Source organism: Mobula birostris, chromosome 5 (genome assembly GCF_030028105.1).
Source record: "Mobula birostris isolate sMobBir1 chromosome 5, sMobBir1.hap1, whole genome shotgun sequence".
Lineage (NCBI taxonomy): Eukaryota > Metazoa > Chordata > Chondrichthyes > Myliobatiformes > Myliobatidae > Mobula > Mobula birostris.
Window position 1 is genome coordinate 117,633,145 of NC_092374.1, and position 26,460 is coordinate 117,659,604.

The window sequence follows — 26,460 nt, forward strand, 5'->3', positions numbered from 1 at the left end:
AGAATGAAAAGCCTCATCCTGAGAGCAGATGCGGCGGAGACGGAGGAATTGCGAGAAGGGGATGGCGTTTTTGCAAGAGACAGGGTGAGAAGAGGAATAGTCCAGATGGCTGTGAGAGTCAGTAGGCTTATAGTAGACATCAGTGGATAAGCTGTCTCCAGAGACAGAGACAGAAAGATCTAGAAAGGAGAGGGAGGTGTCGGAAATGGACCAGGTAGACTTGAGGGCAGGGTGAAAGTTGGAGGCAAAGTTAATAAAGTCAACAAGCTCTGCATGCGTGCAGGAAACAGCGCCAATGCAGTCGTTGATGTAGCGAAGGAAAAGTGGGGTACAGATACCAGAATAGGCACGGAACATAGATTGTTCCACAAAGCCAGCAAAAAGGCAGGCATAGCTAGGACCCATACGGGTGCCCATAGCTACACCTTTAGTTTGGAGGAAGTGGGAGGAGCCGAAGGAGAAATTATTAAGAGTAAGGACTAATTCCGCTAGACAGAGCAGAGTAGTGGTAGAGGGGAACTGATTAGGTCTGGAATCCAAAAAGAAGCGTAGAGCTTTGAGACCTTCCTGATGGGGGATGGAAGTATATAGGGCCTGGACATCCATGGTGAAAATAAAGCGGTGGGGGCCAGGGAACTTAAAATCATCAAAAAGTTTAAGAGCGTGAGAGGTGTCACGAACATAGGTAGGAAGGGATTGAACAAGGGGGGGATAAAACCGTGTCGAGGTATGCAGAAATGAGTTCGGTGGGGCAGGAGCAAGCTGAGATAATAGGTCTGCCAGGACAGGCAGGTTTGTGGATCTTGGGTAGGAGGTAGAAACGGGAAGTGCGAGGTGTGGGAACTATAAGGTTGGTAGCAGTGGATGGGAGATCCCCTGAGCGGATAAAGTCGGTGATGGTGTGGGAGATAATAGCCTGGTGCTCCTTAGTGGGGTCACGATCGAGGGGTAAATAAGAGGAGGTATCCGCGAGTTGTCGCTGTACCTCGGCAAGGTAGAGGTCAGTACGCCAGACTACAACAGCACTCCCCTTATCAAGTCTAATGTAGATACCTTTACTAATGCTCCCAAGATGAGTGTAGGGTCAGGGAGATGGCATCCATCAAAGACCTGAAAGCTCCCCAGCATCTCTACGTCCTCAGGAGACTATAAAAAAATTGCTATGTTCACTTTGATCCTCACTAAGTTTTATCGATGCACCATAGAACACGTCCTAGCTGGATACATCACAGCTTGGTATGGCAACAGTTTGCCCATGACCACAAGCAACCACAGACAGTTGAAGACATTGCTCAACACATCAGCCTCCTCTCCATGGACTCTGTTTACACTTCACATTGTCTCAGTAAAAAAAACACCTTCCTTGGACATTCTCTCCTCTACCCCTCCCATTGGGCAGAAGATACAACAGACTGAAAGCAGGTGTCACCAGGCTCAACAACAGCTTCGATCTTGCTGTTACAACACCTCAATGGTTCCCCGGTACAATAAAATGGACAAATGATCTCACAGTTTATCTTGTTATGATCTTGCAGCTTATTGTCTACTTATGCTGCACCTCCTCTGTAACTGTAATAACTTATCCTGTACTCTGTTTTTTCCTTGTACTACCTTGATGCCCTATTCTAATTAATTGATCTGTATGAACAGTATGCAAGTTTTACACTGTAACTCCTTACATGTAACAATAATAAACCAATTTACATACACTCCACACAAAATACCAGAGAAACTCAGCAGGCCAGGCAGCATCTACGAGGGGTGATTGATAGGTCTGTGGCCTAAGGTAGAAGGAGTCAGTTTTAGAAAACCTAGCACATTTATTTTTCCTACATTTACACACTTAGTCCAGCAGTCGTGCAGAAAGTTTGAAGTTATTAACTCATCTCCTTCTACCTTAGGCCACAAACTTATCAATCGCCCCTGCTGTAGACACTTTCTGGAAGTCCAAGATACGTATGCTCCATGACCACTGGACTAAGTGTGTAAGTGCAGGAGGGGGCTATGTTGAAAAATAAATGTGCTAGGTTTTTTAAAATTGACTCCTTCTACCTTAAGCCACAAACTTATCAATCACCCCTCGTATGCAGGTTTTCCTATAGGATTTCCCTGTGTTTTGTTGCATTCATTTTACCTTCTACCTTCACAAACCTTCCAGGGCCTGCTGTAGTGAAGTGACATTATGCAGTAACCACCATGCTTCACATGTAGGGATATGGATGTTGAGTTTTTGATGATGTGTGATGTTTGGCTTATGCCAAGCATAGCATTTAGTCTGATGGCCAAAAAGCTCAATTTTGGTTTCATCAGAACATAGAACTTTCTTCCAGCTGACTTCAGAGTCTCCTGCATGCCTTCTGGCAAACTCTAGCCGAGATTTCATGTGAGTTTTTCTCAATAGTGGCTTTCTCTTTGCCAGTCTACCCATAAAACTGTGACTAGTGAAGCACTTGGGAACAGTTGTATGCACAGTCTCTCCCATCTCAGCCACTGAAGCTAGCAACTCCTCCAGAGTTGTCATAGGTCTCTTGGTGGCCTTTCTCACTGGTCCCCTTCTTGCACGGTCATTCAGTTTTTGAAGACAGCTTGCTCTAGGCAGATTTACAGCTGTGCCATATTCTTTCCATTTCTTGATGATTGACTTAACTGGACTCCAAGGGATATTCAGTGACTTGGAAATTTTCTTGTATCCATCTCCTGATGTTTCAATGAACTTTTTGCAGAGTTGCTTGGAGTGTTCTTTCAGGATATTGACTCACCAGCAGTTGGATCTTCCAGATACCTGTATATTTTTACCACAATCAATTGAAACACCTTGACTGCACACAGGTGATCTACATTTAACTAATTATGTGACTTCTGAAATAAATTGGCTGCAACAGTGATGATTTGGTGTCATATTAAAGGGGGTGAATACAATTATTTTTTGTTTCATATTTATAATTAATTTAGATCACTTTGTAGAGATCTGTTTTCACTTTGATACAAAAGAGCCTTTTTCTGTTGATCAGTGTCAAAAAATGTCAAATTTAATCCACTGTGATTCAATGGTATAAAACAATAAAATATGAAAACTTCCAAGGGGGTGAATACTTTTTATAAGCACTGTACATGTGATAATAATTAACTAATTGCAAATTACATGTTTCAGCCTTAGATCTCCACAGTACCAAATTATAAGACCAGTACAGCTCAGGAACAGGCCCTTCAGCCCACAATGTGGTGCTGACCCACCTAATAAGTAAATAAAAAAAAACCCAAAAATAATTCCTCCTACCTACACAATGTCTATATCCCTCCATCGTCTTCACATTTGTGTGCCTATCTAAATGCCTTTTAAAAGCCTCTAAAGTATTTGCCTCTACCATCACTCCAGGTAGCACAGTCCAAGCATCCACCACTCTCTGAGTAAAAAAATTTACCCCTCACCTTCAATACCTGCCCTCTAGTATTAGATATTTTACCCTAGTAAAATGATACTCCCTGTCTACTGTATCTATGCTTTTCATAATCTTATAAAACTCTATATCAGATCGCCCCTCAGCCCCTGCCACTCCAAAGAAAACAATCCTAGTTTGTCCAGCCTAATGATAGCAAATGCCCTATGATGAGGCTGCACCCTGGTAAACCTCTTCTGTACCTTGTCCGAAACCTCAACATCCTTCCTATAGTGGGATGACCAAAGCTGTATGTTATACTCCAGATGTGGCCTAACCAGAGTTTTATAAAGTTGAAACAAAATCTCTTGACTTTTGATCTCAATACATCAACTAATGAAAGCGAACATTTTATAAGCTTCACCACACTATCAACTTGTGTAGTGGAGCTGTGAACTTGGACCCCAAGATCTCCCTGGTCAGCAATACTGTTAAGAGTCTTGCCCAATGTACTGTCTCTTTGCATTTGCCCTACCAAGGTGCAACACCTCACATTTATCTGGGTTAAACTCCATTTGTCATTTCTCTACCGATATCTGCAACTGATCTATATCGCACTGTATTTTTTGCCGCTCTGCTGCACAATCAACAACTCCTCTGATCTTGCTATCAATGCTCAAACTTACTATCCTACCCTTCTACATGTTCATCCAGGTTACTTATATACATCATAAACAGCAGAGATCTCAGCACAGATCCCTGTGGAACACCACTAATTACAAACTTCTAGATTGAAAAATTCCTTTCAACTTTGATCCTGTCTTCTATGCGTAAGCCAGTTCTGAATCCAAGCAGACAATTCGCCCCAGACACCATGCATCTTAATCGTCTAGAATAGCCTCCCAGGAGGGACTCACTAAAACACCAAACACCTCACTAAAATCAATGTAGACAGCATCTGCTGCCCGATCTTCATCAACCTCTTACCACCTTATCAAAACACTAAATCAAATTTAGTAAGCCACAATCTGCCCCACACAAAGCCATGCTAGCTCTCCCTAACTTGGCCATGAGTTGCCAAAGGCTCATATATCCTATCTCCAGCAATTTTTCTGCAACTGACATGAGACTCACCAGTCTATAGCTCCCAGGACTTTCCCTTGATCCCTTTTTAAGTACAGGTACAACATTAGCCTCTCACCTGTCCTCCCGGACCTCACTTGTGCCTAGAGAGGACACAAGATATTGATCAAGGTCCCAACAATCTTGCGTCTTGCCTCCTTCAATAACCTGGAGTAAATCCTATAAGCCCTGGGGACTTATCCACCTTTATACTCATTAGGAGGCTCAACACTTCTTCCTTCTTGGCCTTTAAACACCCTAACATATTTATACATTCAGCACTGATATCCTGGTCATCCATGTCCTTTTCCTCTGTAAATACTGAAGCAAAGTACTCATTAAGTAAATCACTCACATTTTCCGCATCCAAGCAAATATTCCCCTCTTTATCCTTGAATTGTCCTACTCACTCCCTAGTAATCCTTTTTCTCTTCATGTATTTATAGAATGCCTTGGGATTCACCTTAGTGCTACTTACCAAGGACTTCTCATGGCCCTTCCTGGCTTTCCCAATTTCTTTCCTTAATTCTTTTCTTGTTTCTTTATAATCCTCATGTGCTCCATTTGATCCTAACTTCTGAAGCTTTACATACTTTTCCTTTTCCTTCTTGACTAAATTAATCACCTCTCTGGACATCCAAGGTTCTCTAAGCTTTCCATTCTTGTCCTTCCTTCTAACAGGAGCATACCTTTCCTATAATCAGTAGAATTGATTTTTAAACACCCTCCACCTATCTGATATGGACTTGCCAGAAAAAAAAGTTGTTCCCAATGAACTCTTCTTAGTTCCTGCCTAATGCCCTACTAATTTTCCCTCAAGCACCATACCTATCCTTTTCTATAGCTATCCTGAAAGTTAAGGACTTATGGTCACTGTTCCCAAACTGTTCTTCCACTGAAAGGTCAGCCTGCTGGCCAGATTCATTACCAAACACCAGGTCCAGAACAGACCCTCCTCTTGTTGGACTATCCATATATTTATTTAATAAGCCCTCCTGGATACACTGAACAGTACTATGCAGGCAAACAAATTTTAATGTTTTTACGTCTTTACTTTGACACCTGATTGATGTCGTAATTGTTATATTTTGGAAATATTGTTTAAACTATGGCTAAATAAATTTTAAAAAATTGTAAAATGTTGTATTTTTTTCATCTTCTATATCCTGCATAAAATCCCAAGTTATTGAATAAAAAAATGACACATATAAAATGAACAATAATATTCATTCCCTATGTATATAAAAAAATTAAGCACACAGCAAATGATAAAAGCCACAAAACATGTAGCAAGCACTGAATAGCACTGAGTTCACCGTTCTACTACACATAAACAGAGCTTGCGGTTAGTCTTCAACATTTCAAGCAGTATCTAAGAGCGGGAAAGAGAAAAAATGCTTCATTGTTTTATCTTGAACTTTTCCCTGTTATGAAGAAAAGCCTTGAATCTGAAACATCATTTTCTTTCTCCACAGATACCACCAGACCATTCAGGGATGTTCAAAACTTTTTGCTTTTGTATTACAAAACCTTGTAGGTTAACCAATATTTTACTGAAGGTAACTATCATTTCAGATAATAAACAATGTCTTCACTTCTGATAAAGCAGATACAACAACAAAACTATCGTTAACTTATTCTGTATAACATAGTTGCATATAATTAAACTGTAGTTTTATCTCTCACTGTTTTTTTTCAAACTCTGATAAATATTATTTTACTAAGGTTAATCAGCAATGGACAACTTTCCTTGTCTTGTATATGGTTGCAGATGTCATAGAAAATCCAAATTCCAATGCATTAATGTAATTTCATGAAATACAGAGTCTTGGCTTTGAAATATTATAATATTACAGCTGCCTACCTCAATTATAGACATACCTTACATTGACAGATGAGGAGAGTATTGTTTCAGTCTCAGTTAAATAAAATCCTCTACTTGAGCAAACATGCAACATAGAATATAATCAGTAGTGAAATGAACTTGGAAGTTTTGCAAGATAAGATTTTAGTCATATTGTCAGAAACACATTCATAAATTACATATTCTCAGCCAGTTGGGACGCTTTATTTTGCCCAGGGAAGGGAAATAACAAAACAAAGATTATTTCTAGTTCCAAATCTTTGTGAAACTACTTAAGCATATGTGGATATAGGTTATTGAATGTACAGTATTACACAACTGCATTTTCATTAACTTAATTCTGGTTTTACACTTAAGAATCAATACCTGCTTGGTGGAAACAGAAACTTTCGCCTATATGATAATGTAATACTGGAACAGATTTACAGCAAAACAAAGTAGTTCAAAGTAGTTCACCCTCTGATCCTAGACTCCCCCACTTTAGGAAACATCCTCTCCACATCCACCATATCTAGGCCTTTCAATATTTGACAGATTTCAATGAGATCTCCCTACATTCTTCTAAATTCCCGTGAGTACAGGGTCAGAGCTATCAAACACTCTTCACACATTAATCCTTCCATTCCTGAAATCATTCTCATAAATCTCTGCTGGACCCTCACCAATGCTAGCACATCTTTTCTTAGATAAGGGGTCCAAAACTATTTGCAGTACTTGAGAGTGGTTTGACCAATGCCTTACAGTTCAAATCCTCAGCATTACACCCTTGCTTTTATTCAAGATCAAGATTCAAGATTGTTTAATGTGATTTCCTTTACACAAGTGTAAGGAGAATGAAATAATTGTACTCTGGATCTGATGCAGCACAAAATAATGCAAAAGACAAAGAACACAATAATATTAACATAAAAAGCAATAAATATAAATACATAAGATAGCTTATATACATTGTTTGCATGTCAATAAAATGATGCTAAAAGTTGATTGACAGGAAATAATAAAGTAATGGTAGAGGTGTCGATCTGCCTTACTGTTTGGAGAAAAGAACTGTTTTTGATCCTGGTGTTCCTGGCATGGTTGCTAACTAGCCTCTTTCCTGATGGGAGTTAGACAAACAGCTCAAGTGCCGGGGGTGTGAAGTCAGTGGCCATAAGTGGAGATGAGTTCATGGCCTCATAATTTCTAAGGCTTTGTACAAAAAGGGTACTTATGGACGAGTTGCAAGGAAGTAGCCTAGACTGAAAAAAAAGCATATCATTGCCTATAAAGACTTTGCAAAGTGTCACATAGAACATACTGTAAAGATTGTGATCTGATGAGACTATAGTGAAACATTTTGGCTTCAACACGAAGCGGTACATGTGGGGTAAATCTAATATTGTGCATCAGTCAGAGAACAGCATCCCTACTATAAAGTATGGTGGAGGTAGCATCATGCTACATGGATGCTTTTCAGCATTCAGGTCTAGAAAACTGAACAGGACTGATGGGAAGATGAATGCTGTTAAATATAGAGAGATCCTGGATAAAAATCTGCTGGCCTCTGCCAGAAAGCTTAAACTGGACAGAAAGTTCATCTTTCAGCTGGACTACATCTCAGAGCACACTGTTAAAGCAACAATGGAGTGGCTTCAATTGATGTCCTTGAGTAGCCCAGTCAGAGACCTGACCTTAACCAAATCAAACATCTCCAGCAAGACCTCAAGATTGCTGTCCACTGCCACTCTTCAACCAACCTGGTACAGCTTAAGCAATTTTTCAAGGAGGACTGGGAAAATCTTTCTCCATCCTATTTTACAAAGCTAATAGAGACTTATCCAAAAAGACTAATGGATGTAATAGCTGCGAGAAGTGGTTCAAAGTTCAAAGTAAAATTTATTATCAGTGTACATACATGACACCACATACAACCCTGAGATTCTTTTGCTGCGGGCATACTTAACAAATCTATAGAACAGTAACTGTAAACAGGATCAATGGACAACAAACTGTGTAAATGCAAATATAAATAAATAGCAATAAATAACGAGCATGAAACAACAGGATAAAGAGTCCTTAAAGTGAAGCTATCGGTTGTGGGAACAACAGGATTAGAATAAGTGTAGTTACCACCTCTTGTTCAGGAAGCTGTGGTTGAGGGGTAGCAACTATTCTTGAATCAGGTGGTGTGAGTACCTTCAACCTGATGGCAGCAGCGAGAAAAGAGCAACAACGTACTGAGCAAAGGAGGAAGGAATACTTTTGAGCTGCAGACTTTTCAGCTTTTGTCGTTTTAGTTTTTCATGCTTTACATTCTCCCTGTGTTTTTGGGCTCTACTGTGAATAAAATGGAGCATATGATACGCAAATAAAAATACATAGTTAAATTGATCAAAATCCCTACTTGTAATATCCATTTATGTGAACAGAAGGTTCGAGGCTGAATACTTTTTCAAGATACTGTGTGTCCGTGTTTTTTTGTATGTGTGTGTCAGAAGCAGGTTTATGACAGATTCGATGGTATCTGCTATAAAGTGGTTCTGCTGGTAAACATATTGGTGAGTGCCTATGTTTTTGATATGTGCCATTATCAGCCATTCAAAGTACTTTATGATGATTGACATTAATGCCATTAGGTGGTTGTCATTTAGTTCTGAAGGTATAAAGTTTTTTCGTACACGGATGGTCGTGGCTGATTTGAAGTATGTGGGAAGAGCAGCCTGGATGAGTGAAGAGTTGTAGATGTTCATGAAGATGTCAGTGAGCTGATGTGCACTCTCCCTGATTACTCAGCCTGGGATGTTGTCCGACCCGGCTGCCTTACATGGGCTGACTCTCTGCAGAGTCCTTCTCGTGTCTGCTTCTGTTCCCGAGAACAGCTGCTCACCTGGAAGGTGGGTAGTTTTTATAGCCAGAGTTGTGTTGCAAATCTCGAAGCATGTGCAAAGGTTCTTCAGAGTATCAGGAAAGGAAGTGTCAGTGGTGCTGTCAATACTGTTTCTTCTTCCACTGTCAGTAAAGTCTTTGATGCCCAACTACCTCTGCTGGTATCATTATTAGACAGGTATTCCTGAATTTTTTATGAATGGGCTGTTTTTGTCCTCTTGATGCCTAAGATAAGGCTTAAGCAACCGCTTGTGCAGCACCTTGTAAAAGGCCTTCTGAGAATCCAACCAAACAACAGCCACTGAGTCTCCTTTATCTATCCTGCCTGTTATTTCCTCAATTAATTCCAAAATATTTGACAGGCAAGTTCTCCTTTTAAGGAAACCATGATGATTTTGGCCTACTTATCATGTACCTCCATGTGCCTCAAAAAAACATCCTTAATAATGGACTCCAATATCTTCACAACCACTGAAGTTAAGCTTGCTGGCCTATTATTCCTTGCTTCAGCCTCCCTTTCTTCTTAAAGTATGGAGTGAGGTTTGCAACTTTTCAATCCTCTGGAACCATTTGAGAATCGAGTAATTCTTGAAAGATCATTACTAATGTCTCCACAATCTCTTCATCCACCTTTCAGAACCCTGAAATGTGGTCCTTTAGGTCCAGGTGAGTTGTATACGGTACCTTCAGACCTTTCAGCTTCCCAAGCAGCATCCCCTTTCTAATAGCAACTACAATCACTTCCGCCCACTGACTCTCCTGATTTTCTGGCATACTGCTCATGTCTTCCACAGTGAAAATTGATGCAAAATACTTGTTAATTTTGTCTGCCATTTAACTGTTCCCCTTTACTACCTCTCCATCATTTTCCAGCAGTCCGATATCCCCTCCCACATTTGGTAAATAGCAGAAATTCTGCAGGTGCTGGAACTCCAGAGCAACACACACAAAAAATTTTGAAGTAACTCAACAGATCAGCCAGCATCTATGGAAATGAATAAACAATTGACATTTCATGCTGAGACACTGTCACACAGAAAGGGAGAGGGAAGACACTACAATAAAAACGTGAGGGAAGACAGGAAGGGGATAGTTAGGTGATAGGTGAAGCCAGGTTGGTGTGAAAGGTAAAGGGACAGAGAAGAAGAAATCTGGTAGGAGAGGAGAGTAGAGCATTGGGGAAGGGAAAGAAAGAAGGGCCCCAAGGGGAGGTAGTAAACATACGAGTACAGGTAAGAGGCCAGAGTAAGGAATAGAAGAGGGAAGCGGGAAATGAACATGTCATTGGAAGGACAAATTGATATTCATGCCATCAGGATGAAGGCTTCCCAGATGGAATATGAGATGTTGCTCCTTCATCCTGAAAGTGGCCTCATCATGGCATAAGAGGAAGCCATGGATCGATATGCACGAACAGGAATAGGAAATAGAATTAAAATGTTGGCCACTAGGAAATTCTGCTTTTGGCAGATGGAGTATAGGTGCTGAACTAAGTAGTCCACCAAATCTGGACAGGTCTCACCAACGTAGAGGAGATTGCATCAAAAAAACTGAATATAACAGATGACCCCAACAGATTCGCAGATTAAATGTTGTCTCACCTATAAGGGCTATTTAGGGCCATAAAGGAGGTTGAGGGAGGAGGTGAATCGGCAGTTTGCTGATTGGAGGTGAATGACCCTCTTTTGTTTTATTGGAATTATCTTTTGGTATCCTCTTTTATATTATGAGCTAGCTTACCGTCATGTTTCTTCTTTTTTCTCCTTATTGCTTTTTTAGTTGCCTTCTTTTGGTTTTTAAAAGCTTCACAATCTATCTTCTCACTATTTTTTGGTAGATTATCTGCCCTTTATTTTGCTTTTATGTTGTCTTTGGTTTTCCTTATCAGCTACAATTGCATCATCCTCCCTTCAGAATACTTCTTCTCTGGGGTGAATCTATCCTGTACCTTTTGAAATGCTCCCAGAAATTCCAGGTATTGCTGTTCTGCCTTCATCCCTGCTAGTGTCTCCTTCCAATCAACTTTGGCCAGACCTTCTCTCATGCCTCTGTACTTCCCTTTACTCCACTGTAATACTGTTACATCTGACTTTATTTTCTCCCTCTGAAACTGCAGGGTGAATTCTTTTCGATTATGATCACTGTCTCCTGAGTGTTCCTTTACCTTAAGCTCCCTAATCAAATCTGATTCATCACACAACACCAAATACAGAATTGCCTTTCTCATAGTGGGCTTAACCACAAACTGCTCTAAAAGAGCATTTTATATGCATTCTACAAATTCCCTCTCTTGGATTTGATTTCATTTTTTACAAACGGAACCACCCCAACCTCTCTGCATGCCTACCTGCCTGGATGTGAATGCACAAGGTTTGATCAGCAATTTTGTGGATAACACAAAATTGTGAGGTGATGTTGATAGTAAAGAAAGTTATCGTAGTTTACAGGGGATCTTGACGTTAAAAAAAATGAGCCAATGAGTGGCAAATGTATTTCAATATAGATAACCATAAAGTGATGCATTTTGGACAGTCAAACAAGCATTGTGAGAATTTGGGTAGGCTGCGTCTTTATTCCTTAGAACATTGAAATGAGACTGAGGGACGACCTCATAGAAATGTTGAAAATTATGAGAGGCATAGAAATGCTGAATGGGAACAGATTTTACTCCAGGGTAGTGGAATTGAAAATGAGGGAGCATAAAAGGGACTTAAAAGGGACCCGAGGGGAATTTGGAATGAGCTTTCAGACGGATTGGTTGAGACAGCTACAACAGTGTCATTTAAAAAGTACTTTAACAGGTACATAGCCAGCCGGTTGTGTACTGGTGTCCGTACCGGATTTCGAGGCAAGTGGTCCCAGGTTCGAAGCTGGCTGGCTCTCTATCTGTGCTGAGTTGAGTACTGAGCTAGCAACTTGGCCTCATAAAGAAAATAGGAAAATGCTAAAGAAATAGCAAAGTTGCAATCTGATGCACCAGAAGGTGCAGAGAGTAACAACATCAAGATAGGTATGTACATGGAGGAATGGGGCTTAGATGGATATTGGCCAAACACACAGCTGGGACTAGCTGGGTGGGCACCAGGGTCAGCATGATCTCATTGGGTCGAAGTGCCTGTAGCTATTCAGTACTGCTCCTTTACTCTATGACCTTATAAATTTTACACATATTGATTATTCATGGCCATTTTTCCCAGCCTTTTGGAAATGTACAAAAGGTAAAGCCATTTACACATCATAAAGATGTTACAATAAAGTAGACCCAAGCAATGATTTTGAGTAGATTGCACTCAACAGTCTCCTACATAATTTTCCTGCATCTCTTGTTATGTTAACAAATGTGTCAAAAGGTGAACTATAGAATGGCATTTCCAAGATGACTTTACTGAATAGAAAACCCAGAATGAAGGCATATGAAAATGTCCCCATAATACCAAGGTAAACCGTTATTTTGTTTTTCTCATTCTGTACAACACAATTATCATAGTTTTGGAAACATTCAATTTCTTCATCATGCCCTTCCAGCCTTGAATACTCTTTAGTTTTCCCACTCAGTGGTTTTAATCCTTCTCAGTATCTGGCTTTTCTGGCAGTGCCAACATTTCTTATCCATTAGTAATTGTATCTGAATTGAGAAAGCAGTTCAAAATCAATAGCCTTGGCAAGTCTGGAATTAAATATAGTTTGGACAGGGTGTGAAAACCCCACTTCCGTCCATGAAGATGTAAATGAACCAGACAGACCTATACAATAATCCAATATTTTAACCTTTACCACTACAGAAACTGATTTGTTTTGTATTTTTGTATAATTGTTTTTAATTCACCAGCATCTCTGGATCAATGGTTCAGAATTGTGCCTGCTAAGTATATCAAGGCCTATTCCTATAGTTGGGGCCAAGGCATTCATAAATTGCAGATTCATGACAGAACATTACAAGCCACAAACATTTCTGTGATGTTATGTAAAAATTCAAGATACATGTGCAGACAGAATAAAATTCCAATATTTTACACAACAGCGCTGCATTGTAAAATAAAATTTCTAGCCACTATAAGTTCGCAATGATACGGGCAATGCATGTGACTAAGAATTGAAAATCATTGAAACAGTTTTTATTTTTATTAAGGGCTATACACAAATACAGTAGCTATGCTGCTGTGAAAAAAAAATGGAGAAGTAGTAAACTCGGAGTTCCCATACTGGGGCTGATGGACCCCTCAATTAATGGTAGGGGTCCATGGCATAAAAAAAGGTTAGGAACCTCTGAAGTAAATCAACACAAATGGCAATGAAAAATTAACTCCTCTTTTACAAAGCAGGTTTTAAGCTGTATCCTGAATAATATTGTAAACATCTACTTGGCTAATTGTTCACATATAATTTTGAGGAACGTTAAATTTTAACTGATCTTATTTCTCCATACTCAGAAAAGTAATGAGAATTTTAAGATACTCTTCATAGTGTAACTATAATTTCTCACAAGAAATTAACCTTTATACTACCTAATCTTGTATTCTCTGACAAATTAGCAATGCTTCAGCCTTGTGAATACCACAAACAATTTACAATAAACAGAAATGTCTCCAACTAGCAATGAAAATTTCTTAGCAGAGGAGGAGATAATATTAAGTTAAAATGACAAAATTTACCTTATTAAAAAAAGTATTAGTCATCTTCTAATTAAAAGATGTATTCAGAGAATGTAGATTTATCAAAGAATGTAATTTATATATATCTTACAATCAACAGCCATCTTTACAAAACTTGCAAATTTACAAAGTTTGCAGAAAACAAGTTTTCAAAATTGTGATATGTGGAACTGAAAATTATAAAAAGTCCCTTTAATCACATTTCAGATCATATATCTAACATAACCAAAAATTTATCTGGTTATCCAGGAACTATCTGTGTACTTGTCACTGGATTCTCTTTTGATTTATTAAACAACGATGACATACAAACACAACATGTTCCTTTAAAGTTTTGGTAAGGTAGTTTGGTAATGTCTCACATCTATTGGCTAAAGCTAAGTTCCCTTGAGAATTGAACATTTTTTGGAACTGCGGGTAACAAATTACAAAGCCATTTCAGAGAAAAGACAATGAACTATTGTAATGGTATGGGACTATCAGTGGTCAACTGTGATCAGAAAACTTCTATCCCTGAAGTACAGTTGTGAACAAATGGGGTTTGCACCGCTACAGTTTTGTGGTCTCCTTAATCAATACCACTATTTCTATTCCCTGCTCTTTAAAAATGAATTCATATATTCAATCTGCCTGGCGGTCCAATAACATAAGATACTGTTATACCCAAGCACCAGGTATTATAATAAGTGAGCTTCATACACTCTATGGATTTCCCATTTTACTGATTAAGCATTAGAGTCAAAATACAAGTAACTAATTATTGAAGAAATGCATTCAATGAGTACAATATTCAATCATTTTAGATGTGTACTTACTCTCAATAATTACTCTTCTGCCAGTCCAGTCATCGTTGATAAGCTGGATATTTCCAAAATGAACATCACTCATAAATATCCGATTAGTCCCCCTTGTATTTCGCCGGTAATCAAAAGCCAAGGCAATCACATTTTTGAAGTATTCCGGTTTTTCATATGGTCTAATTGGAGGATTTAGATTAGTTTCATCTGTAAGATGGATGCTCTTTAATATTGTTCTTTCCGAATAGAGTAAGTATCCATCATAATCACGACAGCTGACTGAATCTTCTGCGAGGACACTGTAGGAACATCCACAGGTTTTCTGACCTTTTCCACGGTATAAGCAAAGCTGCTGGCATCCACCGTTATTGTTTGCGCAAATATTGGTACCTGTCAAAATTCAATTTTCAATTGTTACTTCATTAGTACCAGTGAATGAGCTTTGATGTATGCAGCGCACGTAGCAGGAAACAAAATTGTGTTCAAATCCAGTACATCCAATTCTCCCAGAACTCAATATTACCCAACACATACAAATGTTTGATGAATTTGATTTTATACTTTAGTGTTTTCTTCACACTCCTCAAACAGAAGGAAAAAAAATGAATTACTTTTAAACTAGATTTCCTACAGGCTTTTTCAGTTTCCCGAATATCAACAAATATAAACTTAGTATGTTGAGTTCAGCAGGTATATTTGGGTATGTCAAACTACTTATGATGCATGCAAAAACATCACAAAATATAAACAACACCCACAAAACCCTGGAGGAACTCAGCAAGCCAGGCAGTATCTATGTAAAAGAGTAAAACAGTAGACTTTTCAGGCCAAGACCCTTCATCAGGACTGGAAAAAAAAGATGAGAAGCTAGAGCAAGAAGGTGGAGGGAGGGGAGGAAAGAAGTACAAGGTGGTAGGTGATAGGTGAAACTGTGAGGGGGGAGGGGTTGAAGATCTCCCAGTGGCCATCCATTTCAATTCTACTTCCCATTCTCATTCCCAGCTCTTTACTTCACTTCTACCTTTCTCCCGGTTTCACCTATCACCTATCATTCTTCTACTTCTTTCTCCTCTCCTCCCACCTTCTCGCTCAATCTTCTCAACGTTTTTTCCAGTGCTGATGAAGGGTCTTGACCTTAACTATTTACTCTTTTCCATGCATGATGCCTGGTCTGCTGAATTCCTCTAGCATTTTGTGTGTGTTGCTTGGATTTCCAGCATCTGCAGATTTTTTTTTGTCTTTATAAAACATAATATATACCCTTTTCCTTCCTCCTAAGCAATAACATTCCAATTTTATTCATAATATTGCCTTTCAAATTCCTAAATGTTAGACATGTAAGATGCAAAATTTAAAAGATCCAGCTGCACTTACTGAAAGCTTTCTTTCCCAAGATATAAATCTAAAAAAGAGACATTTATGCTTCTACATGGACAGAAGTAAAGAGAAAATTTGCAATATCCCTCTTATCCAAGAGCTTGAGGTGTCTTTAGGTTCCTTCAAAGTAAAGTTTTCCCCAAATCATTCGTAAGGCCAGTGATGTTGTGGGGATGGAACTGGACTCTCTCACGGTGGTGTCTGAAAAGAGGATGCTATCTAAGTTGCATGTCATCTTGGTCAATGTCTCCCATCCACTACATAATGTACTGGGTAGGCACAGGAGTACATTCAGCCAGAGACTCATTCCACTGAGATGCAACACAGAGCGTCATAGGAAGTCATTCCTGCCTGTGGCCATCAAACTTTACAACTCCTCCCTTGGAGGGTCAGACACCCTGAGCCAATAGGCTGGTCCTGGATAATTTAATTTAATTTACTGGCACAATTTACATATTACTATTTAACTATTTATGGTTCTATTACTATTTATTATTTTGCGGAGCAACTGTAATGAAAACCAATTTCCCCTGGGATTAATAAAGTGTGACTATGACTATGATTATGACTATGACTATAAATGTTGGAGGTCTTGATTATTCTGTAGAGTGTTTGCATTTCTGCCTCAATCCATCATACAACCATGCAGGTTTCTCCTAATTATAATAGAACTAGGATTGTTTTAAATGAAAATAACCTTAAATGTAATAATTCCAATAGGCTCCTCACATTACTTTTCACAAGTTTTTCATCTATCTACAGATATTTATTGTTTAAACTTGGAAATTGGGAGAAGGACCTGCTGACTTGGTACTACCTATAAGTTCTCCTTCTGCTTTGCAACAAGGATTAAGAATTACCCTCGTCTGTCACTTTTTGTACTCAGTTTTATTATCACTATAATGGACATTAATGACTGTAGTCTTCCTACAGATGCAGCTGAATCTCACAATATTTAGTTACATAAATCCTTCCATTGGATTGCCTGGGCAAAGGATGCTTGCTGGCTTTAAGATAAACAAAGTCTAACCACTATTCATATGCAAATAGAAGAAGTTATCCCAGCAAAATCAATCATGCAGTATCAGTCAGCATCAAACTTAAATCATCATGTATCATTGTTTACCACAAAGTTGTCCAGAACTTCACTAACATTAAGAATATAGAAATAACATTAATATATAAGAATTGTATAATGTTTATGCATTGTTATTCTTTAAAGTATCTGTTCATACAATTCTATAGTCATTTATACTGGAACAGGTCCCCTATAATTCCACATTTCTCTTTGATAGATTCTGATGTACTTCATCTTCCTGCTGTGGAACAATAAATATAATTATCTGACAAGAACCTATAGCTCAAATTGTCAAATTTAGGAAGTCCACTTATTTAAACTCAGCAGGTAATAAATACTTGTTTATCAAAAGCAAACATACACAGTTTATATAGTCTGTGATGAAGTTTTAATAAATTGGATAAATTGGAATGCCAGTCAAACAAATTGTTGAAACCCTGAAAGCAAGAAGTGTGAAATGCTAATTTTAACACATTATTTATAAACGGAAGTTTATGATTTAACTGCATTGAAGAATTGGTTAAAATATTAACAGATGCAATCCTTCAAATAAAATAATGCAGTTGAAACTACGTGATATTTTTTCATCGTCTTCTTTTTACGATGTATCAATTTACTTGTTGATACATCAAGATGCTATTTATTAACTGCAGCTCAGCATTCAATACTATCATCCCCTCAAAACTAATCAATAAGCTTCAAGACCATGGCCTCAATGCCTCCTTGTGCAATTGGGTCCTTGATTTGCACACTTTCAGGCCCCAGTCAATTTGGATTGGCAACTTCTCCTCCACAATCTCCATCTGCACAGGTGCACCACAAGGCTGTGTGCTTAGCCCCTGCTCTACTCGCTTTACACTTATGACCATGATGCTAAGCACAGTTCCAATGCCATATTTAAGTTTGCTGATAACATCACATTCACTGGGCGAATCAAATGTGATGGCATTCAACATATTGGAGGGAGATTGAAAATCTGGCTGAGTGTGCCACAACTACAACCTCCCACTCAATGTCTGCAAAACAAGAGCTAACTATTGACTTCAGAAAGAGGAAACTGGAGGTTTGTGAGCTAGTCCTCATTGAGCGATCAGATGTGGAGAGTGTCAGCAAGGTTAAACTCTGTGGTGGTGTCATTTCAGGGAACCTGCCCTGGGCTCAGCACACAAGTGCAATTACAAAGAAAGCACGGCAGCGTCTCTACTTCCTTAGAAGTTTGCGAAGGTCCAGCATGACTTCTAAAACTCTGACAAACTTTATAGAAGTTTGGAAAATATACTAACTGGCTGCATCATAACCTGGTATGGAAACAATAATGCCCTTGAACAGAAAATCCTACAAAAAGTAGTGGATACGGCACAGTCCATCATAGGTAAAGCCCTTCCAACCATTGAGCATATCTACATGAAACATTGTCACGGGAAAGCAGCATCCATCAACAGGAATCCCCACCATCAAGGGCAAGCTTTCTTCGTGTTGCTACCATTACGAAAGAGGTACAGAAGCTTCAGGACTCACATCAGCAGGTTCAGGAACAGGTATTACCCCTCATATACATACGTATAAACACACACACATTGATAATAAATTTACTTTGAACATTGTTTCACACTTTTACTTGAATATTTCAATTCTCTACAATGTGTCTTTTGTGCAAAATGATGTTTAAGAAATGAATATACCCCTTTCTCTGGCTCTGTTATATACTTTCACACCCTTCAGGTTTACTCCGAGATGTGATCTCATGGTTACAGAATCTACTGCATTATTCTTGTATCCTCTTTTGATGGATCCATTAGCATGTGCCCTGTTGAAAGGAAAGACACTTAATTAGTAGAACCATTTTAATTACTAGAGAAAGAATGTAGAGGAGTATGCACTCAAGCTAGCCATTTTGTGGTGCAAATTCAAAAATCACAAATAATTTACTCAGGAACTGGTATCCATTCAGGACTTGCAATATGATCTTGCAAAGAAAGAGCTAATCCAACACGGATAGAGAAGCTGGAACTGCAAGAACATTTTGAATCCTTAGCACTCACGGGAAAATAAATTACCTGTCAGACCAGAAGATGTAAACCCCAAAGACTGCAACGGAAAACAAATCCATGTTGTTGCCTGACAATACAATCTCTCGGTTTTCTCCAGTTTCAAGATCAATTCTTTCTATCTTGTCTGTGCGGGCATCACACCAATACAATTTACTTTCCTGAGGATCAATCAAATAATAGACATCAACATACTTTTTAGTGAGTAGTCTGAGGCATCTTATTTAAAAAAAATCCTAAAATGTAATTGAAGGAAAATGTTGTTGACATTCTTTGGAGCAAGTCTGTGGGCAAACCTCATAGTCTATTGAAATCCCATTTGGCCACACAATGTTGGAGCTCACGAGGACAACTTGTTCTGATCCATCCAACTGTGCTCTGCCAATACAAGGCTTCTGTCCCCATTCTGTCCAAAACATGAACCTATTTTAAAAAATAAAAAAAAAAGTTGCTGAGAACAGAATATGTGCATTATTAGAAATACCTCTATGTAGTATCTTTCAAATTATGGAATTCTTTAAGAAATTTTATTAAAATGTAACTCATTCCAAATAAAGTGTTACCTTGCTTCAGCCCATGAACACAGATCTGTTATTGTGATAGCTGTAACATGATTTTGGGTCCAACAGCACCTTTAGTGAATGATGTCAATTTATATTTTAATCATAAATTGAAATGCACGTAATTTACTTTAAATGTAATCCAGCAAAATATTGTATTAAATTACTAAACTGCAAATAGCTTGAACTAACCAATGAATGAGGGTTATAGTGACTGAGATTTATTTTAAGGGTAAATAAGTAATTGACCAGACAGAAAATTTAACTATTCAGTGTATGATTCCAAAAATAGTTTTGGATTTTATATTAAATATTACCCAACTGTTTCAAACCAACAACACCAACATTATTAACTTTAAAACTACACTTCATCATTATTTTAACAGCTGCAAGGGAGAATGAAAAACCATCATTGCACAAAATATGCTCGTAGAGACCCAAAAGGCAGACATCCCTGTATTGAGCTAGGTCCTTACTGCTCGCAACTCAATATAAATTGAAATATGCCAGGGATTAGGGATATTTAATTAATAGACCAAATATATTACATTTTGCCATATTTTCAAAAAAAAATCCTTAGCTTAGTATTATTCTCCCAGCCATTATTTTTCCTGTGTTTAATCTTTCGTGTGCGGATCACATAAATTGTCTATATTTTTGCTTGATATTCGCAGAGATATTAAATTACGTATACGGCACTCAAAAAAAAAAGCAAATTTGCACATAGCAGAACAAGTGCTACACATGCCCTTACACTTCCTCCCTTACCACCATTCAGGGCCCCAGACAGTCCTTCCAGGTGAGGCGACACTTCACCTGTGAGTCGGCTGGGGTGATATACTGCGTCCGGTGCTCCTGATGTGGCCTTCTATATATTGGCGAGACCCGACACAGACTGGGAGATCGTTTTGCTGAACACCTAGGCTCTGTCCGCCAGAGAAAGCAGGATCTCCCAGTGGCCACACATTTTAATTCCACATCCCATTCCCATACTGACATGTCTATCCACAACCTCCTCTACTGTAAAGATGAAGCCACACTCAGGTTGGAGGAACAACACCTTATATTCCGTCTGGGTAGCCTCCAACCTGATGGCATGAACATTGACTTCTCTAACTTCCGCTAACACCCCACCTCCCCCTCGTACCCCATCCGTTATTTATTTATATACACACATCCTTTCTCTTACTCTCCTTTTTCTCCCTCTGTCCCTCTGACTATACCCCTTTGCCCATCCTCAGGGTTTCCCCCCCTTCCCCCTTTTTCCTTTTCCCTGGGCCTCCTGTCCCATGATCCTCTCATATCCCTTTTGCTAATCACCTGTCCAGCTCTTAGCTCCATCCCTCCCCCTCCTGTCTTCTCCTATCATTTTGGATCTCCCCCCCTCCCACTTTTAAATCTCTTACTAGCTCTTCCTTCAGTTAGTCCTGACAAAGGGTCCCGCCCTGAAACGTCGACTGTACCTCTTCCTAGAGATGCTGCCTGACCTGCTGCGTTCACCAGCAACTTTGATGTGTGTTGCTTGAATTTCCAGCATCTGCAGAATTCCTCGTGTTTGCGAAATTTGCACATAGCTCAGGAACAGTGCAGAACACTCAGACAGCAGAGGAGCACCAACATCCATAATTGGAATCTGGTAGTCATGTCTGACATATAGATCCTCACAGATATGCCCCCGTCATGATTTTTATTTAATCTATCTTTTCTCCGCCCAGATCCATCCACCACCCCAACTTTGCTCCTGTAATCTCCTCGCTCTAACCCTCAGCCATATTATGGGCAATTACATTCCAGATCCCTTCCTTCAATCTTGACCCTAATCCTAATCACAATGTATCACCACCCACTCCTGTAAAGAAGTTTGACTCCAATTCTGCAAATTTCCATTTCACCTCAATTTGATTCCCAAATCCTCCTGCTATCTTGCGGGACTTCCTTCAACTTTACCCCTTGTCACACAGACAACCCAACTACTCTATGCTTCTTCTGTCATTGCTTTTGACCTAGTATACTGAAAATTATTGAGACAGAAACACAGAGGGACAGAGAGGAAAAAAAATAGGGGATTCATACTTAAATCATGCCTCCTCCGTATGTCAATGGGTTAACAATCTTCCTGAGGAGTGGAAACATTTCTGGTTGGGTTGAATTGTTCTCTGATCTTGACAATTTATTTGTAAATGTTTCATCACCATATGAGGAGACATCAAGAGTGTGATGTCAATTGTGGTGTGTCCACCTTATATTTGGCTTTTATATGATCAACAATGATTGGTCATCATTTCTGAAACTGAAATGTGAAGTGAGGAGAAAATCTCGTCACTGATTGGTTGCATGGCTAACATTGTGCGTTGAGATCTGGAATTTTGCCTGCAATGGCTCATAAATAGTACTGAGGTCTGTGTGTTTGCTTACAGGTTTGTTCACGGAAATCTACACTTCTAGGAATCCTCTGCCACACAACCAACCAGTGATGAGATTTCCTCCCCACAGTACAATTGAATTTCCAAAATGACGACCAATCAGCTGATGGATAAGTATATAAAGGCCAAGCATTCAGAGGACACACCACAATTAACAGCATACTGATGATGTCTCCTCATATGGTGATGAAACATATGCAGGTAAATTTCCAAAATTGGAGAACAAGTCAAAACAACCATCAACCACCTGAGATACACTTTTTCTGATTTATTTCCAGAAGCATTTCTACATACTTGCATTTCTGGAGGTGAACCAAATTCAGTAATAATTTAATAAAAAGCAGACTCATAAATTCAGACAAGGAAGGTTGAAGCATTTAAATTTACAAACTCCTATCAGAAATATAAAATCCTGTACTTGCTAACATTTATTTACATAAATTCAGAGGAAATTGTTATACATGAAGAATGCCAGAAGGTGGTGCTCATTTGGTGAACAATTTGCAATTGTTCCTGGACTGGATCCTGAACCAACGTGGATAACTTCACTTGCCTCAACACTGAACTGGTTCCACAACCTATGACTCACCTTCAAGGACTCTGCAACTCATGCTCTCAGTATTTATTTATTTTTGTTTGTTTGTTATTTGTTTCTTGTGGCGTTTGAAAAGTGCCTTCTTTTGCACATTGCTTTTTTTGTCTGTTTGTAATTTTTCATTATTGCTATGTACTTTGTTTTATTCTACTGTGAATACTCACAAGAAAACGAATCTCAGCTTAATATATGGTGATTATATAAGATTCCATCAGGTTGTCATAGCTGGGGGAGGTAGTGTGGATAAGCTGCCATTACCTGCTAGGTGTTCCTAATGGAGTGACTCAAATAGCCTCTGACAACCATGTCCAGTTTCTGGCCTTTACATATGGCTCAGCTGCTAAGCCCAGCGGAACCATTTCTACTGACAGAAGGGACAAAGGTGGATTACTGACACCTTAAAACCAGTTGTTTCGGGCAGATAGAGCTTGCCAACAGTGGTTAGCAACTGATCTAGGAGAGAAAGAAAACTCTAATCTCAAACCTCTACTGCCTTGCGGCTATGCGTACTCCTACAGAAGACTTCGGGAGTAAACCCCGAGGGAAAAAATCAAGGGCTGGAGTCCCCGAAGCAGTCCAACATTGAGCTCAATGCTGATTGGCAACTCCTGCAATGCCATTGGTGCCTAACTATATCAGTTTCTACTGTTGCTTTGGATTCATCAGCTGCATGGAGAGGGGGAGCCTGCTACATGGGCAGCAGCTTGCTCTCCATATTGTACTGCCCAGGCCTGGATATCATGTATACAGCTAGGATGTAATGTCCATAGTCAATCCTGACCAATGGAGGGCATCAAAAGGAAGCTTTATAATAAATTTACGTTGAACTTTGAACTGTAGTGTTCTGCACAAATTGAAGCTTGCTTACCTATAGTGTGATTAGCATCTTAGCATGAATTAATTTGAAAGGCTCTGAATCATAGGGCAAGCAAAGTTATATTGTTAAAATTAATCAAATGATCTCGCTTACTGAAACAAATGTCTATGTTAGAAACTTTCATTTCCAGTTGAAATGGTCATGCAATTGTAGCTTTGTTTGCCCTGACAAATAAAGTTGGGCTGGATCTCTTATGTGCTCAATGTTATTGCCTATTCTAAACTGCTGCTCACAGTGTCCCTGGAGATACGCTGGAGATATTGCTTTCGAATTTAAGAATTCTTTCACATGGATAAATAACTATTTAATTCCTGATGGATAGTACAACACCTTTAATTAAATAACGTTTGTACTCTTCAATAAATATAAAATATATAGTGCTGATTCAAACAATAGAGATCACTGTTTGTTCTTCACACATTGTTACTGTTACCAGGATTCACTCCTTGAAACTGCTGATTCTAACAATTAAGTCCACTTCATATTGTGATGTGATAATGTTGAAATGAGATCTTAAGTCAGGTTTTTTTACATAAAGGATATTGCCCCATTGAATGCAGGGAATATCAACATGTACCTTAGTATCCGATGATAAACATAGAACATAGAATAGTACAGCACAGTACAGGCCCTTCGGCCCACAATGTTGTGCCGACCCTCAAACCCTGCCTCCCATATAAGCCTCCACCTTAAGTTCCTCCATATACCTGTCTAGTAGTCTCTTAAACTTCACTAGTGTATCTGCCTCCCCCACTGACTCAGGCAGTGCATTCCACGCACCAACCACTCTCTGAGTAAAAAACCTTCCTCTAATATCCCCCTTGAACCTCCCACCCCTTACCTTAAAGCCATGTCCTCTTGTATTGAGCAGTGGTGCCCTGAGGAAGAGGCGCTGGCTATCCACTCTATCTATTCCTCTTATTATCTTGTACACATCTATCATGTCTCCTCTCATCCTCCTTCTCTCCAAAGAGTAAAGCCCTAGCTCCCTTAATCCCTGATCATAATGCACACTCTCTAAACCAGGCAGCATCCTGGTAAATCTCCTCTGTATCCTTTCCAATGCTTCCACATCCTTTCTATAGTGAGGTGACCAGAACCGGACACAGTACTCCAAGTAAAGGACATAATTTTTATTTTAAGCACCAATTGTAACTTCCTTTGATTTTTTTCCTCAAAACATTAACAGAACAGGCACTGCTTTATCTACCCTAGAAACATCTGAACTTCATTCCTGTGGCAAACAAAAACTCCACGTGTTTTCGAACGAGCAAACTCCTCTTGTGTGCCACCATGACTCTAGGGAAAGTAGCAGCTAACAGGAGATGTTTCCCAGATAGGATCCATCTGAACTATAATAATGAGGTCAACAATACAAAATCTATTAGGACAAATACCAACCTGATGACAAAGCAGAAACGCCTCGTCTCTGGTGTCATCACTAATAAAGGCAAGCTCATTTGATTTCAAGGTAGACATTAATGTGTGTTGACATTAGAATAGTGCAGAGTACAAGATAAATCATACTAAAAGAGGTAATAGTGGGCTTGGGTTCTTGGTGGTTAATGGGTACATTATTTTAGGGATAAGCCATACTAGAGGAAGTTGAAGATTTTGTTGGGGATAAAGAATACATTACTTAAAATTGAACATAAGATTAAAATGAAACTGATCTGGTCTTCAGCTTACCCTTTTTATTTCAGTCTCAGGAGCAAATCCAGCACTGCTTTTCAAATCCGTGTCATAGATATATACAGCATGTTAACAGGCTGTTTTGCCCATTGTTTTTATACTTTCCATATTGCCATCAACTTCTGTAAATTCTGAAACTCAACACCTCCTGCCCCCACTCCACACGCTTCCCTAACACACATGCACAATATGAGTTGATATGGAAATAGAATTCAATTCAACAACACCATTCTGTTTTTCCCCAAAACATACTTCATGGCACTTTAGGATGTTTAAAAGCCTGTGTTAATTTATGTTTATCATTTTTTTTTATGTTTCTCAAATTATGAAAAAGTAAGATAGTTTGTATATTTAAACATACAGATCAATTACATTCTTATGTAAAACTAACCAATAAAAAGCTCTGTGTTGTGAACTGTATAAGAAATTGTACATTACATTGTTCAAAGGAGCAGACATAGATGAAATTAATGGCAGAACACTGAATATGTCCATCTTAATTTCTTCTTTTATAAAATTATTGCTCGTTTACCCTTTCTCTGGATGGACAGCTATTGCGCGCGGCTGATCAAGCCCTTGCGATATGACTACATAACGAAAGGACCCATTAAATCTTGCAACTTCTATTATATTGAAGCCATGATCTGTCCAATATATATTGCCTGAGAAAAAATAGAGAAGAGATAAATGTTAATGTTTCAACAAACAACAGCATTAGTAAGTAATAGAAGAAAAGAGCAGAAGCTCTCCTACCAGCTATCCAATCCACTGCTATGCCTTCAACCCGTCCAAGGCCATTAGTTATGATATCCTCCCTCCAGGTCTGATCTCGTTTAGCCCTGTTAATTGTACTCCTTCCCATGTCTGTCCAGTAGATTGTATCATTTGCTGTAAATAAAAAAAACAAATTAAAATTCTGAGTAGCAACAGTTTGCCAGGATCTTTTCATCAATCAAATCTAAACAAGACAGTATTTTCCAAGAGCCCATTATTGTTCACTTTCCCCTATTCTGCACCAATTTTCTTTCAATTACCTGTGAAGTGTATTTAACCAGTCATCCAGATACTTCACTGTTTCTCATCTACGAGCCTACAATGTTACATTATTGTCAGCCTAATTTGACAGAACAATC

General features: G+C 38.9%; 1 protein-coding gene across 1 annotated transcript in view; it reads right to left on the reverse strand.

Annotated features, from left to right (window-relative positions):
• Positions 1–26,460, reverse strand: part of LOC140197951 (low-density lipoprotein receptor-related protein 1-like) — a 2,495,129-nt gene that overhangs the window by 503,802 nt on the left and 1,964,867 nt on the right. The window contains exons 37-42 of the mRNA XM_072258609.1: positions 26,081–26,215; positions 25,860–25,989; positions 19,477–19,603; positions 19,190–19,341; positions 18,815–18,939; positions 14,696–15,067 (exon numbers count right to left, since the gene is read on the reverse strand). Of these exons, the coding sequence (XP_072114710.1) occupies positions 14,696–15,067; positions 18,815–18,939; positions 19,190–19,341; positions 19,477–19,603; positions 25,860–25,989; positions 26,081–26,215 (1,041 nt within the window). The remainder of the gene's footprint in view (positions 1–14,695; positions 15,068–18,814; positions 18,940–19,189; positions 19,342–19,476; positions 19,604–25,859; positions 25,990–26,080; positions 26,216–26,460) is intronic.